This window comes from Erpetoichthys calabaricus, chromosome 3 (assembly GCF_900747795.2).
Source record: "Erpetoichthys calabaricus chromosome 3, fErpCal1.3, whole genome shotgun sequence".
Lineage (NCBI taxonomy): Eukaryota > Metazoa > Chordata > Cladistia > Polypteriformes > Polypteridae > Erpetoichthys > Erpetoichthys calabaricus.
In genome coordinates, this window is record NC_041396.2 from 261,416,809 (window position 1) to 261,433,818 (window position 17,010).

Here is a 17,010-nt window from a genome sequence, read left to right on the forward strand (position 1 = left end):
GGTGATTTTAACGTTTGTTGTCAATCGAAACCTTTGGTTAATGACTTTTCATCACTATTGGACTCATTTGATTTTATCCAGCATATTAATAAGCCAACTCATGTCGTGGCGAAAAAATTATCATCAGAAGGCTTTTTACCTGAAATAAAGGCTATTAGGAGTCTCAGGATAGGCATACAGAGTCTATAGTTTTATTACAATAAAATAACCATAATAATAACAAGGACTCAACCCAATACGGCCAAATTGAGCTAAGCCCCGAACAGTTCAAAACCCAAAACTTATATATCATTTTCTTATCACTTTGACCTCGTTCAATTAGCTCATTCTGCACCCGGCTTTACTGTCCATTGTTTCTCTTTTGGTTTCTGTTTTGCTTATTTTTGATTGGTCTAAGGCTGGGCAGATGGCTTCCTTTTACCATCTTTGGGCTTTCTTGTGTCATTTCCTTTCCTAAGCCTTCCAAACTTTTTTATAATGGTGGCCTGAAGCTTAAGCTTTTATTTAAAAATAATATGGCATGTGCCTTTATTTAATTATTTGCTTGGCATGCTTGATTTACATTTAATTTCTATGCTAATGATAATTTCTAATATATTCTTCTATATTTATTGCTAATGTCTGAGTTTACTAATGTTTCTTTCATACATTAAAATACATTACATCAGTGTGACCTTGCTTACAGCAAAAGTCTTTTGTTGCCTTTCTGCTGATTCATCAGTCCAGCTGGTTTCTTTACATGCCTACCAGAGCCATCTTTTCTCTGTGGCATCGTTCCTTTAGCTTCCTATCCTTGAACACAGGTGTTCTCAATCTTCTTATCCTGTTCTGAGCTGGTTTCTACACGTCATTTTTGTTCTTTTTTCTGTTCTTTCCCACACTAGCAGTTCTGCAGTAAGCTTAAAAAATAATGCAAAATGACTGATTTTTTAGTTAACTATTTACTTGACCTATCTTATTTTCTTAACATTCTAATTCATGCTTAATCTAATGTTTTAGAAGCTTTTAATTACTTTTTATGGCTCTTTATGTTAATTTTCTATTTTTATGCTAATATAAAAAATTTTCCTTCTACACTCACTCTCTCGGTCACACCCTTGATCTTGTTCTTACACGTGATATTTCAGTTAATAATATTGATTTATGCAATGTTTCTTTTACTGATCACTTTTCTATAATGATGGATTTGAATATTACTGTTGAAGTCCCTACTACTAGTTGTTCTCCATGCTGCTCTCGCTTTTTAAATTCTTCTATTATATACGATTTTAAAACCATACCCTCTAGTCTTGATGTGCATGTCCAATATGATGGTATTGATGATTCTGTCTTAGAATTTAATTCTTCATGTAAAACGGTTTTAGACTCAATTGTTCCGCTCAAGATACGCTGTAATAAGGGAAGACCTGCTCCCTGACTAAATGAAACTAAGCGATCGCTGTGCCACGCCTGTCAAACTGCGGAACGGCATTGGAAAAAAGATGGACTGATTGTTTCTAAACAGATTTTTAAGACTTCTCTATTCAACTTCCAAGTTGCAGTTAAGAAAGCTAAACATGATTTATTCGCTGATTTAGTATCCCGTCATTCTAAGAATCCTAGGATCTTATTTAATTTAATTATTGCAGCCATTCACCCTCCTTCTGTGATGGGATTAAATAGTACTGTTCTTTCATGTGAGCAGTTTGTTTCATTCTTTTCTTTTTCACTGTTAATCATAGCATTGTTTTGGAATCTTTTGATCTTGTCTCACTTTCACAGTTAAAAAGAACTATTGACACCCTTAAATCAGCTCTCAGTCCTCTTGATATTGTACCACCACGCCTCGTAGTGGAAGCCTTTGATGTTTTGGCTCCATCTTTACTAGCCATTATCAATAATTCTATTAGTGAGGGAGTTATGCCCTCATTTTTAAACATGCTGCGGTACGTCCCTGTCTAAAAAAGGCAGAATTAGATCCTGGAGTTTTAGGTAATTTTCACCCTATTTCCCAATTGCCATTTCTGGCTAAAATATTAGAAAGAATTATTTATAATCAATTGGTTGATCACCTTAACTCCAATAATTTATTTGAGATCTACCAATCTGGCTTTAGGTGTTATCATGGTGTTGAGATGGCCCTCCTTAAAATATTCAATGACATCTCTATTATTACTGACTCGGGTGACGCTTCAGTCCTTGTCCTCGTTGACCTGTCCGCTGCCTTTGACACTATTGACCATGAAATATTGCTGTTGCGGCTTGAACATCTTGTTGGGCTTAAAGGGGCTGCTCTTAACTGGTTCAGGTCAAATCTAACTGGTAGACACTTTTCAGTGACTTTAAATTCCTCTTAAATGTGGTGTTCCTCAGGGATCCATTTTGGGTCCTATTTTATCTATACTAATTAATAAAAGGCAAAGCCCTCACTGACTGACTGACTGACTGACTCATCACTAATTCTGCAACTTCCCGTGTAGGTGGAAGGCTGAAATTTGGCAGGCTGATTCCTTACAGCTTACTTACAAAAGTTAGGCAGGTTTCATTTCGAAATTCAACGCGTAACGGTCATAACTGGAACCTCTTTTTTCACAATATACTGTAATGGACGGCAGCTCGATGGCCGTGGGAGGAGGAGTTGAGTGTCACGTCATCACGCCTTCCACGTAATCACGTGAAAAGACTGTGAACACAGTAGGGAGAAATGAAGGAGGAGCCGCAAACAGCGAAGAACAAAAAATTCATTAAACAATTGAGAAGGGAGCGAAACAATAAGAAGCGAGCGAGTAAAGCATACAAGAATCTTCATAAGGGAAACAAAGCACGGTGTAAAACGTAAGTTTAAATTAAGTTTATAGAAACGCTCCTGCTGCGGATTGCAATAACATATTCGCGAGATAAAAGAACGCAGTAGGGAGAAATGAAGGATGAGCCGCAAACAGCGAAGAACAAAAAATTCATTAAACAATTGAGAAGGGAGCGAAACAATAAGAAGCGAGCGAGTGAAGCATACAAGCATCTTCATAAGGGAAAAAAGCATGGTGTAAAACGTAAGTTTAAATTAAGTTTATAGAAACGCTCCCACTGCGGATTCCAATAACATATTCGCGAGATAAAAGTTTAATGAGAAGACACGAGGTATAAACGAACCACACGCCGTAGCGCAACGTTAGGGGCTTCATCTCTGGCGCTGACGTTCGAGATTCGATTCCCGAGAGCAGATGCAGTGAGTGTGTACGCCTGATGAGTCCAGAATTAGGGAGAAACACGTGTAGCATACTCTTTGCATTATTTGAAAGTAAACTATTAAAACCATTCTATGATCTGCTTCTCGCAACTGAAAGATGGCACATGGCGGATGTTAGCCGACTTGCTGACCGCAACGTTAGGGGCTTCAACTCTGGCGCCGCAAACAGCGAAGAACAAAAAATTCATTAAACAATTGAGAAGGGAGCGAAACAATAAGAAGCGAGCGAGTGAACCATACAAGCATCTTCATAAGGGAAACAAAGCACGGTGTAAAACGTAAGTTTAAATTAAGTTTATAGAAACGTTCCCGCTGCGGATTGCAATAACATATTCGCGAGATAAAAGAACGCAGTAGGGAGAAATGAAGGATGAGCCGCAAACCGCGAAGAACAAAAAATTCATTAAACAATTGAGAAGGGAGCAAAACAATAAGAAGCGAGCGAGTGAAGCATACAGGCATCTTCATAAGGGAAAAAAGCACGGTGTAAAACGTAAGTTTAAATTAAGTTTATAGAAACGCTTCTGGGAACAGAAAGAGGGCACGTGGCGGACGTAAGGCGACTTGCTGACAAACCACAAGCGTGACCTGGCTGGTAACCACCCATACAATCAGATTGTGATTCAGAAAACGAATGCCATGAATGTAATTACCACGATCTACATACTGTCATATAAACGAAACACACGCCATAGCGCGACAGCTGTGAAAAGGGAGCTTCACAAAAAAAACAGATCCTTAACAAATTGTTATTGGTATATTTTCGATCCATTTAAAAAGGTTTTCTTTTCTTCTTAATAAAAAATTAAAAGCAGTACTTCGCCGCAACGAAGCGCGAGAATTTGGCTATATATATCTGCTTCTCGCAATTAAAAGAGGGCACGTAGCGGATGTTACAATCGGATTGTGATTCAGACTAGGAATGCAATGAACGTACGGTAATTACCCCGATCTACATACAAGGCGAAAGTCTTGCAACATTCAAAGATGATGGTTTGGGATAAGTACACCATGGAACATAAAAGAGCTTATGAAGCCTTGAACCGAAAAAAGCAAGATCTCAGAGATCGTAAAAAAAAAAAAAGGAGGTAATGTCGTTTTACTCGCTGTAGATTTTAGTCAAACGTTACCAGTTATTCCACGAGGGAGACCAGCAGATGAACTCAACGCGTGTTTAAAATCCATGCTTCTCCCACGGTCGGTTATATGTCGCGTGTTCTCGGGTAGGTACACCAAAAATGTATACATTTAAGCATGTAATGGGCAAAGAAAAAATGAGGTATACCCGAAGGCACTGCAGTAGTACTCAATGTAACTTTACTTCTTAAATGTTAATGTTTTACTGTTCAATAATTTATACGCTTCTTATACGTTGTTTAAATTCTTTTATCAAAATACCAGTGACAGCGCAATGCACGATAACATGGAGTGAATACACCATACGCATCCGCCCACGGCCGCCCTGGTGTGCGCAGATAGGAGTTGATTCTACAATAAAATAAAATAAAGATAAAAAGAGTAATACAATCATCACCCATAAAGCGGATAGCAGACGTGACGTACTATATGTGTACCAGATTTCAAGTCAATAGGTGAAACGGTTTGCGAGCTACAGGTGATTTAAAATCCTGGACAGACAAACGAATAGCCACAGTAGCAAATTATAGAAGAAGATTTTACTGTTTAATAATTTATATTTATATGAAATGTGCTTCTTATATATTACTTCATATTCTCATATGATAATGATGTTAATGTTGTTTATAGTGATTTCTATGTTATTGTAAGTGCATGTATGTGTGTATATGTATGTATGTATGTATGTATATATATATATATATAATATATGTGTATATGTATATATAATATATGTGTATATATATATATGATATATCTGTATATGTGTGTGTGTGTATATATATATATCTATATATATATATATATATATATATATATATATATATAATATGTGTATATGTGTGTGTGTATATATATATATATATATATATATATAAAAAATATATGTGTATATGTGTGTATGTATATATAAATATATATATATATATATATATATATATATATATATAATATATGTATATGTGTATATATATATGACAGCAACACTCATAACAATGACAACACAATTACATTGACAATCATGAAACGTTATTTTTAAAATGTTTCCTTTACTTTTTCATAACCTCTTTAACACACTACTTCTCCGCTGCGAAGCGCGGGTATTTTGCTAGTTCTCTATATACCTTTACCCTATTGGAGCTATTTTTAGGAAATTTAACATTTATTTTCACTGCTATGCTGATGATACACAGGTTTATATTCCCGTCTGCAACTCTGCAATAAATCAACTACACAACTGTCTTTCTCAACTAAGATCCTGGATGGCTAATAATTTTCTTGATCTGAATCAAAATAAAATGGTGGTGCTTATAGTGGGTCCATCAGCTAAATCCCAAATTGGTCTCGGACTTCTTGGCTCTCTCTCTGTCTTTTGCAAACCTCAAGTCTGCAATCTTGGTGTTATCTTTGACAGTAACCTCTGTTTTGAGAAACAGATTAATTCTGTAGTCAATAGTTGCTTTTTCCAGCTTCGTCTATTAGGTATGATCAAGCCTTTTTTTTTATCTTCTAGGGATCTTGAGAAAGCTACTCATGCTTTTTTATCTTTTCTCGCCTTGATTACTGCAACTCGCTGTATTCTGGGATTAGCAAATCCCTGATACGCAGGTTACAGTTGGTCCAGAATGCTGCCGCTTGCTTTCTGGTTGGGGCAAGAAAGTATGATTCTGTTTCTCCAATATTAGCTTCTTTACACTGGCTTCCTGTCAGTTTTCGAATTGATTTTAAAATCTTGTTGCTAGTTTTTAAATCATTACATGGGCTTGCTCTTGCCTATTTATCCGAATTGTGTGCTTTACAACAGCCATCTAGAGTGCTTAGATCTTCTGGTCAGTTGTCTCTTGTTGTCCGTCGTACCAAATATAAAACTAAGGGGGACAGGGCTTTCGCAGCTGCTGCTCCTCGCCTGTGGAACTCTTTACCTCATTACATAAAGGAGTCGTCTACAATTCAACTGTTCAAAACAAGATTAAAGACTCATTTCTATTCACTTGCATTCCATGCCCTTCAGTAATACTGAATGTTTCCTCATTGTGATTATGTAACATTACTTCTATTTATTATTTATTTTATTTATGTTAATTTATTTTATTTCTATTTTTGTTAATTGTATGTTTTTCTTTTATTCTATTATTGTAAAGCACTTTGGCCACAGCATTCCTATATTGTTTTAAATGTGCTATATAAATAAATTGACATTGACATATCCTTTTGTTGCCTCCTCATAGAATTCCAGCATGATAGTAAAACACAATCTCCTTCTTCTGAACCCATGTTGACTGTTCAGAATAACTCCTGTCCTTGTGTTACTCAATCTTATCCTTAATAACTCCTTCCATTAATTTTCCTATAATTTCATGTTAAGCTTACTGGCCTATAGTTGCTTGGATCTGCCGTGTCACCCTTTTTATATAATGGGATGATATTTGCCATTTTCCAGTCTACATACAGCTCCAACTCACTTACAGTACCTTATTTTTGATACTTCTAGCATTAAAGCAAGCTATTTTTAACGTATTACTCCTTCTACACCGTTGTTTGTTCCTCCATGTATAGATCTAAACCTGGCCTGTCCTAAACTCTCTGCCCCTCCCATTCCCTAGTTTAAACAATCCTCGACTAGCCTACTCATACTCCTTCCCAATAAATTGGTGCCCCTCCAGTTCAGCTGTAACCCATGGCAGAACAGGTCCCATCTGTTCCAAAAGGAGTCCCAATGCCCCATAAACCTATACCCTTCTACCCTGCACCAAGATTTGAGCCACGTGTTAAGCCTTCTAATCTGATCAATCTTACCTGGACTGGCGTGTGGCACTGGCAGAACTTCAGAGAAGACTACCTTGTCAGTTCTGCTCCTCAGCTTGGTACCTAACCCTTTGAATTTGGATCACAGAACTGACAGACTACCCTTATGTATATCATTTGTTCCAACATGGACAATGACAACTGTATCCACCCCCGCTCTGGCCAAGAGCCTATCCACCCTTTCAGGGAGGTCCCCCAACTTGCACCTGAAAGGCAACATACTGTGTGAGACTCGCTGTTTCTGAGCACACCTGCGCTTCAATCCCCATTGAGTCCCCAATTATCACTACCACTCTCTTTCTGGGAACAGGTTTTGCGGTGGCCCATTGGGGCTCCTCATCCCTGCCTACCACCTCAGAATCATCAGAGACACCGTCCAGCTCCGCAAGGACGTGATAACGGTTTGACTCTACTAATTCTGGGGTTCATGCCCCTAGACAGTGTGGACCCTTTACCTTACTCCTTGTTACCATGACCTACCTAATTCTACCTGTCTGGTCTGGAATCTCCTCCCGCGCCACCTTGGGGGTGCACACTATCTCACTAAAGGACACCTGGGCCAGGTCCTCCAATTTTCTACAACGCAGGCCAGCCAACTCCTCCTCCAGTTCAGCGACCCTGAGTTTGAGGTGCTGGATCAACTGGCATCTCCTGCAGATGTAGCCCTCATAGACAACTGGCTCTTCCAAACCATCATCTAAAAAGTCCAATATTCAATAGGACTTGCATTGCACTGGGCTCATTCCTAAAATTTCATTTAGGATTAGTTAAAATTTGATTTAGGAATTGGTTAAAATTTGATTTAGGATTAAGGCAAAAGGGGGTCTAACCCAGTTCTAGGAAGGTGTACCTAATAAAGTGGCCGGTTGGTGTATGTAGCATGTACAAGTGCAAGCAGCTCTAGTGACCTAATAGTATTATTCGACTGATGCCTTCACCCAAGGAGATACAATTTGTTTCTTTTGCTTTTGCAATTGGAGCCAAGTCAGGTGAAGGACTGCTCATGGCCACAATGTGTCAGTAGCAGGATTTAACACTAGAATTACCAGAGCCTACGAGAAAACTCGTAAATCCGGCCCACCTTAAATCTATTCGCATCTCTCTGTCAGCGTCTTTTGTCCTGTAAATGTGCCGATTAAGACAAACAGCAAGCAGCCTGCTATTCCATCCCCCCACCGTCGCAGAATGTGCACAATGTTCTCCCAGCTCATGCCTTGATTGATTATCTGGGAGTGAAGTGCTGGAGTTTTAGAGTGGAAATAATAGATCGTTATTTGGAACACATGCATTTCATGTGTGTTCTGTTTCTACAGTAATCTGTGTAAACACATTGTTAAAACAGAACCTTTTTCATATTTTAGTAATAAATGTTCAAAATGTAGGCATAAACTATAGAATGTGTGAAGCCTGAAGTCCAAAGATCAAATAAACACTTTCACAAAAGGTTCAGAAACGACACAACAGTTTCCGTGGCGTAGCAGTAAGATTTGTTGACTTGTAATCAAGAGTCCCCGGTTTGATCCCCACTGCCTCCTATATTTGCCATTTTCAGTAGTGAGCTGCTCTTATTGTTAATATTATACAGTACACACATACATTTGGTTTGTTTCTGTAACAGCCGCTGTACATTTATAGGACTTGTAATACTGTTTTTTTTTCCACTTTTATTCTCTCAGTCACGACCACGATGCATACTACCGCCCTAGGGATCTGACGCTGTTAGTTTTTATCTGAAACTGGGAATAACTGTAGATGTGAGTGGTGTTTTGAGGCAGCGGAACTGGACATTCTCTGATCTGGATGGATAAAAGACATAGGTATATATGATATTTGGAATAACTCATTTTATGACCTGTATAGTGCATTTCGGAAAACATCGTGGCACGGATGCAACATTATTCATATTATTCATATTCATTCGCATAACATCTTGCAGTAGTAATCACTGACCGCATGTTTCGCATGATTTTTTTTCCCCCTGATCTTGCCAGTCCCCACATGTTGCTGTATGCTGCTGTTTCTTTTGCACTCCAGGACATGCAGAGGAAAGAATAGTACAGAGGTCAGTTCAGCGCTGTATGCAATCATCATTTTCAAATGTTTACAGTTTACACATACGCTAGAACCGTCCTTCCTACATATACAAAATGTGTACCTGTTGCAATGCGCACACTTCTTTCTGTGCTGTGGTTTCTATTACACACCTGAAAGAAAGAGACAATATATGTGACATTTTGAAAAAATCATTTTATGACCTGAATAGTACCAACCAGAAAACATCATCGCACTAATGCAATATTATTTGAAAACGAACAGCGTCAGATCGGGTGTGAATTTATGCTGGCACTGTTACTTAGAGTCAGATCAGGAGAGGCGGGGGGGTGGGGAGCGTCGGGGGCTGGTGTTAGAGCCTGATCGTGATTGAGAGAATAAAACTGAAAAAAGCTAACTTTTACAAGTACCATAAATTTATACCCAATGTCCCATATATTTGTCTCTTTCTTTTTTTTTCTCCGTGCTGCAAGAACCGTCCTTCCTACATTTACGACATGTGTACCTGTTGTAATGCGCACACTTCTCTCTATGCTGTGGTTTCTATTACATTGAAAGGGCACCTGACACTGACTCAGTTTACTTTCCTGGGGAAGCGGCTGTCTTGGAACAGAAGCTTGTCGATGTTGCATCCTCCTTTTCTTTTTCCATTGCCTTTTCTAGTACGATGCGACGACGAAGTTACTCTGCAAGATGAGCCATGAACACTCTTCTTTTCTCAGTGGCCCCGGTACATGCCTTGCGCAGCACAGAGAAAAAAAAGAAAGAGACAAATATATGGGACAAAGCATGACATGTCTGTGTTACTTTAACATGCTATATACTTTTCCTAGGTATTCTATATAATACCGAGGCATTATATAGAATGACAAATACTTTTTGCCCTTTGGCATTTCATAGAATGCCTAAGAAAGGATTGAAATTTTAATCATTTAATACTTTGAAGTCCCATTTTTGGCATTCTATAGATTTCCTAGGCATTCTGCAAAATGCCTCATTTCACACATTGACGGTAACATATACAGGAAAAATTCCATTACAACGAAGTGCCAGGGACCTAAAAAATATTTCGTTGTAATGAAAATTTCGTAGTAATTAGATTCTGTATTTGTCACTATAGTGCTTTCTTTAACTTGCATCTTTGTCGACCTGGAGAAAGCATATGACAGGGTGCTTCAAGAGGAGGTGTGGTATTGCATGAGGAAGTCGGGAGTGGCAGAGAAGTACGTAAGAGTTGTACAGGATATGTACGAGGGAAGTGTGACCGTGGTGAGGTCTGCGGTAGGAGTGACGGATGCATTTAATTTGGAGGTGGGATTACATGAAGGATCGGCTCTGAGCCCTTTCTTATTTGCAATGGTGATGGACAGTTTGACAGTTGAGATTAGACAGGAGTCCCCGTGGACTATGATGTTTGCTGATGACATTGTGATCTGTAGCGATAGTAGGGAGCAGGTTGAGGAGACCCTGGAGAGGTGGAGATATGCTCTAGAGAGGAGAGGAATGAAGGTCAATAGGAACAAGACAGAATACATGTGTGTAAATGAGAGGGAGGTCAGTGGAATGGTGAGGATGCAGGGAGTAGAGTTGGCGAAGGTGGATGAGTTTAAATACTTGGGATCAACAGTACAGAGTAATGGGGATTGTGGAAGAGGGGTGGAAAAGAGAGTGCAGGCAGGGTGAAATAGGTGGAGAAGAGTGTCAGGAGTAATTTGTGACAGACGGGTATCAGCAAGAGTGAAAGGGAAGGTGTACAGGACGGTAGTGAGACCAACTATGTTATATGGGTCGGAGACGGTGGCACTGACCAGAAAGCAGGAGACAGAGCTGGAGGTAGCAGAGTTAAAGATTCTAAGATTTGCATTGGGTGTGACGAGGATGGATAGGATTAGAAATGAGTACATTAGAGGGTCAGCTCAAGTTGGACGGTTGGGAGACAAAGTCAGAGAGGCAAGATTGCGTTGGTTTGGACATGTGCAGAGGAGAGATGCTGGGTATATTGGGAGAAGGATGCTAAGGATAGAGCTGCCAGGGAAGAGGAAAAGAGGAAGGCCTAAGTGAAGGTTTATGGATGTGGTGAGAGAGGACATGCAGGTGATGGGTGTAACAGAACAAGATGCAGAGGACAGAAAGATATGGAAGAAGATGATCTGCTGTGGCAACCCCTAACCGGAGCAGCCGAAAGAAGAAGAAGACTGTTATTATTTTTTGTTATTATTGTTCATTTCATATTATTATTTTTTCATAATTACTGTTATGATTTGTATCATTATTATACTTTTGAGATTTAATAAAAATGTAATTTTTCATGACAAAAAAATGCAATGCTTTTTACATGTTTTGTTTGGAATAAAATGGAACACTAAGGAGGTTAAAAGGACAAACCTATGGGTGTCTATGGCTTTTAACATATATTATGTCTACATATAAAGTCTATGTTTATCTCAATGTGACACACAATTAACCTCCATGACATTGCTCTAACCGTACCATAATTGCTAAAACTGAAGCTGCAATACATAAAAAATAAAATAAAAATGTCTTTGAGAGATAAAAACTAAACTACTGTAAAACTAAAAATGAGCCATGAAGGCTAACTAAAACTAAATTAAAACTAACAGTAAGATCAGATGTAATGTTTAAGTAAAAAATAGTATAAAAAGGCAGAATTCTAATAACCTTGTTTCTGATTCACCTAATTAACCAACGGTACTATAGTTGAGGCCCATTGTCTTATGAAAATTTCCCAGGCTTTGGCAAACACCTAGCTTCCGATCTTTGACACCTGTTTTATGATGTTTAATGAGATATTATTATTGTTGGATGCAGAAAAAGCATTTGATATGGTTGAATGGGACTACCTTTTCACAACATTAGAGAAATCTGGGTTTGGTCCAAACATATATGCATGGATCAATCTATTGTACTGCTAGTCCAGAAGCTTCAGCTTGTATTAACATTATTTCAGACTACTTCAAACTAGAATGTAGTACTAGACAAGGATATCCCCTGTCACCACTCCTATTTGCAGTTGCCGTTGAGCCACTGGTAGTTCACTTTCGAAATTCTTATACAATAAGGGGGATTATCAGAGAAGGACTTGAACAGAAAATATCACTATATGCAGATGATATGGCACTATATATCAGATCCACAAAATACTGTGCCTGCAGTCCTAACAGCACTAACAGAATTTCAAAAGATTTCTGGACTCAAAGTTAATTTGAATAAAATTGTGCTCTTTCCAGCAAGCTCTCTAGCACACAATATTAGATTGGACACCTTCCTTTTTATCATCGCAGATTAGTTTAAATACCTAGGAGTAAACATCACAAGTAAATATAAAGCTCTTTTTCAATGAAATTTTGCTGTCTGCATGGAAAAACTTAAGCAAGACTTGCATAGATGGTCTAAACTTTATCTCACTTTAGCTGGAAGAATTAGCACTGTCAAGATGAATATCCTTCCTAAGCTTCTTTTTCTATTTCCAAGCATTTCAATATACATTAACAAATCACTTTTTGAGAAGTTAGATTCAATCATAACCTCATTTATTTCGAATTCAAAACATCCACGCATCCAAAGGGTGACCCTACAAAGACCTAAGGCAGAAGGTAGCATGAATCTAACTTTCAGTTTTATTACTGGGCAGCAAATATACAAGCTATAAAAACCTGGACATTGACACAAACAGATGAACACACACAGGCTTGGTTCACAATAGTAATAAAATCCTGCAGTACTTATTTATATTCCTTGCTTTGTACCCCAGTAAATACAAGTTATCAGTAATATACTAACAACCCAATTGTGCTTCACTCACTCAGAATATGGAACCAATGTAGGAAGTACTTCAAGACAGAGAAGCTTTTATCTGTGGTACCTCTGCACGATAACCATCTTTTTCCACCAACTCAAATGTACACAATGTTTAATGTTTGGAAAACATACAGGATTAAATCACTTAGGGAATTGTTCATGGATAATGTCTTTGCATCTTACGAACAATTATACTTCAAAGTTAAGTTTCTATCAACACAATTCTTTCATTACCTCCAAATTAGATACTTCGCTAAACAAAATCTGCCCAATTTTCCTCACCTCCAACCTACTTCTACTCCAGAAGAAATACTGATCAGTCTTGAGGACTCAGACAGCATTTCTGTAATATGTAAAAACATTTTAATGTCCCTGCCTTTCAAACATCCCAGAGTACATTGGGAAAAGGATCTCTTACTCCACATTTCAGAAAAGGAGTGTAAGGCAGCCATGCACAGAATTCACTCTAGCTCCATATGTGCAAGGCTTGCAATTATTCAATTTTATCGAGGGCAAGATCCAAACTGTGAATGTTGCAATTGAGCTCCAGCCTCACTGGGCCATGTGTTTTGGGCCTGTACCAAATTAACATCATTCTGGACCAAAATCTTTAAATGTCTCTCAGACAGCCCTGGTGTCACAATCTCTCTTAATCCATTAACAGCTGTGTTTGGCGTACTCTCAGATGGGCTTAAAGGTGAGAAGGACAAACAAACTGTGATTGCCTTCACTACTGGCATGTAGACTTATCTTGCACAACTGGAAGAATCCTAATTCACCTCTTTTAAGTCAGTGATGTTACATACTATTTGAAACTGGAAAAAAATCTAATTTTCACTTAGAGGATCTGTGCAGAATTTTTTTTAAAACTTGGCAGGATCTAATCAACATTTTAGGATATGCATTTAAATCTCCCCCTTTTTTTTCCTCTCTTTTTTTTCCTACTCTTAAAGTTTTACTCTGTCTGTTGGCCTAGCTCTCTTTCTCATGGGTGGGGGTTGATTTGAACTTAGTTTTGTAATGTTTGACTTGCTCATATGGAATGTTACATGCTTTTAATAAATTCAATAAAATGTTAAAAAAAACCCGGCTAGTTTTAACATAATTCACTTACTTTTCTCTTAAATGTACAGTGCATATAATGTATTCCTTTCACTCTTTCAATAAAAATTAAAGAAAAACATATTTTGTTTAACTTTATGTAATATCTAGGTTCCGGATGAAGAAGAGTCCTTCAAATTTCATGAAGAAAACCCAGTGTCCTCATGGTCTCCTTTTTAAACATAAAAACTGACGGAAAGATGACGCTATACTGTATGTTCTCCATTCCTATTTTTGATCTCACTGTGGTTTCTGTTCCACATTACAATTCATATAGGCGGAAAAGAAAACCCACATACAGGCTCTGAAGACCTACCAGTAGAAAAAATGTGCTCCACCAAAATATTAGCAGTATTTTTGCAAGTCTGTTCAGTTAAAACGTTAACAATGTAATTGTCAAAAATATTCAGGCTGAAATGTTTCTTATCAGCTTAATGCAAATTAGAGTAAAATATCAAATGTTACAGCTACAACAGGGCATGTTCTTATTTTCAGAATCTCATTCTATATTTTATGTTCTTTCCTAAGGTTCACAATATTTTGCTATATGTGCCTTATATTAATGAATTACTTGATTTATACTTATTTGCAAAAATCATTTTATATGAATGTGTTATCTTTTATTATTGCTCTAAAATACAACTGAAATGCATTTAATTGTGAATATAGCATGCGTTATGTATTCATATACTGTTCATTTTTACATTCTGTTGACATAAGTATTCTCAGAAATAAAAGTATAGTATATTTACATTAGACATTTGTATTTGGCCTAATAATATGTACTTCTTAAGAATAAATATTTTTGAAATAAACATTACTATGTTGGTAGACTCAGTTGTACTCATTGTTTTAAACACTGTTGCTATAACAAACTTGTTTCTGAAAGGGAAGCTTCAGATATTATTTTTGTCTTGTTTGCTGTGAAGTCTATCTCGTTTGAATAGCATTTTTAATAAAATGTGTACACTGGTATTCAAAACTTTGAAATCATACAGAAAATTTCTTGCTTTGATATAAATTGATACTTTGTTATGAAGGTACCATTAAATTGAAATAAAAATATACCCGAACCATTACTGTAGTTGTGAATGTCTGTTACTGCTTGAAATAACTGGTTGGTTATTTTAGGTTATATTTGGTTATTATAGAACCTTTGTTATTTGTGTTAGCACAGTTGCAACTTGTTCTGTTCAATAAGGCAAGTAAATTGTCTTTCCTCAGGTCTCAAGAAACTGGCATTCTCAAAATTAAATTTTGGGTTCATTGTTGAGCAGTAGTTAATCACTTGGTTTAGTATCACTTTATGCAGTAAGCACAAAACTAAGACCATGAAATTGTCTTCCATTTTATTTGACACTGTGTAACAATAAATTTTTGATACCATCTGTGATCATGCAAGGGTGTGAAGGGAACTTAAAGATTTGGTTAAAGATATACTCATATATCTGTGACTCTTACAAATTTTGAAATATTTTTAATACATGCTTTATGATATAATGCATGACACTTGAAAGAACACATCTGTTCCAAAATTACACTTAAATAAAATAATTACTAAGTACTATTGTAAAGAACAATATAAAACATAAAATCTGCTCCTATACTTGCTCATTAGCCTTTTCTCCACTATATAGAAACATTGATATTTTCATGCTTAATACCTATCAGTCATTTTATTGGTTGCATATGTCACAATTTGGCAGGGATTGCCTGTTACACTCTTTTCTCTTTTCACTTGTGTAGGCCCAGTGTTTGGATCAGCTCAAGTCATGGTTACTTTGCACAATTTCAGTTTGAATTAATATTTTCTTAAAGAGTGGGCCTTGTGTTGTATAAGATTGAACAATGTTTACAAATCTTGTTCTAACACCAATTTTTGTACCTAACACTTTTTGTCAATGTGCATGTTTTCTTTCTGTTTTTGTTTAGAAACAGACTGTTTTTGTTAAGATTTAGCCTTTAACCTTATTTATTCTATTAGGCATAAGCATTCTTCTAAGCTAGTATTCCAGGCTTTCTTTGACTTTCTTGTGTTTTCAAAGTGTTCCTTTAATTATTTGAGCAGTTTATTAATGAGAGGCTAATTTGTTTATTATTTCACCATTTATAAAACTTGTTTATCAGACATATACCCAGTTTGAGGATTCTGAATAACATTGCAGTATTGTTTTGCACTTCATAATATAGTGAATTTAAGTGTCATAACATTCATTTACAATCCTAGTAAATGTAAAGTTACAATTTAATTAGAATATTGCTAACTGAGTATGTAATTGCATAAACAAGAAATCAAGCAAAGTGTCTCATTAAGCAATTGAATGTAACAAATGCCTATAACCAGTGTTCTCCTTGATGTTAACAATGTTACATACTTTGTAATTGTCCTTGTTTTAAGATTGGTTCGCATTTTCAATACTAATTATTATTTCAGCTTCAATTACTTGCACATTTCTGTTACTTTTGTTTTTATTTATAAAGTGTTTCAGGCTAGTGTACACTATTCTTAATGTATAAAACAATGTTTATTTTTTCATCCACTCAGTGGATATCTCACTTATTGAGAAATTTTATTGATAAACTTTTTGGGCTCATACTTGCTTATCTGTTTTGGTTTATGTTTGTTTAAGTAGTGAGTGACTTCACACAAAACAATTCAAAACTGCCTGGAAACAAATTTCATGCATATCATACAAGTAAGGAGCACATTACGCAAGCTGGTTTGTGGTTTTATGGAGTTCTGCATTTTAAAACATTCTTGTTTATAATGGCATCCTGTGGTGGCGACAGACTACATGTTACTTGGACATGCAAGTACATTAATAATTAATGATTAGTAAATGATAAAAATGTACAGAGTATCACATGGG

At 36.8% G+C, this 17,010-nt stretch overlaps 1 protein-coding gene across 3 annotated transcripts in view; it reads left to right on the plus strand.

The window, feature by feature from the left end:
• Nucleotides 1-15,208, plus strand: part of LOC114648870 (protein INCA1-like) — an 88,056-nt gene extending 72,848 nt beyond the window's left edge. For all 3 annotated transcript variants that reach the window (XM_051924091.1, XM_028798154.2, XM_051924092.1), the window contains one exon: nucleotides 14,252-15,208. In XM_051924091.1, coding sequence (XP_051780051.1) covers nucleotides 14,252-14,320 — 69 coding nt within the window. In that variant the 3' untranslated portion in view covers nucleotides 14,321-15,208. The remainder of the gene's footprint in view (nucleotides 1-14,251) is intronic.
• Nucleotides 15,209-17,010: the final 1,802 nt, after the last annotated feature.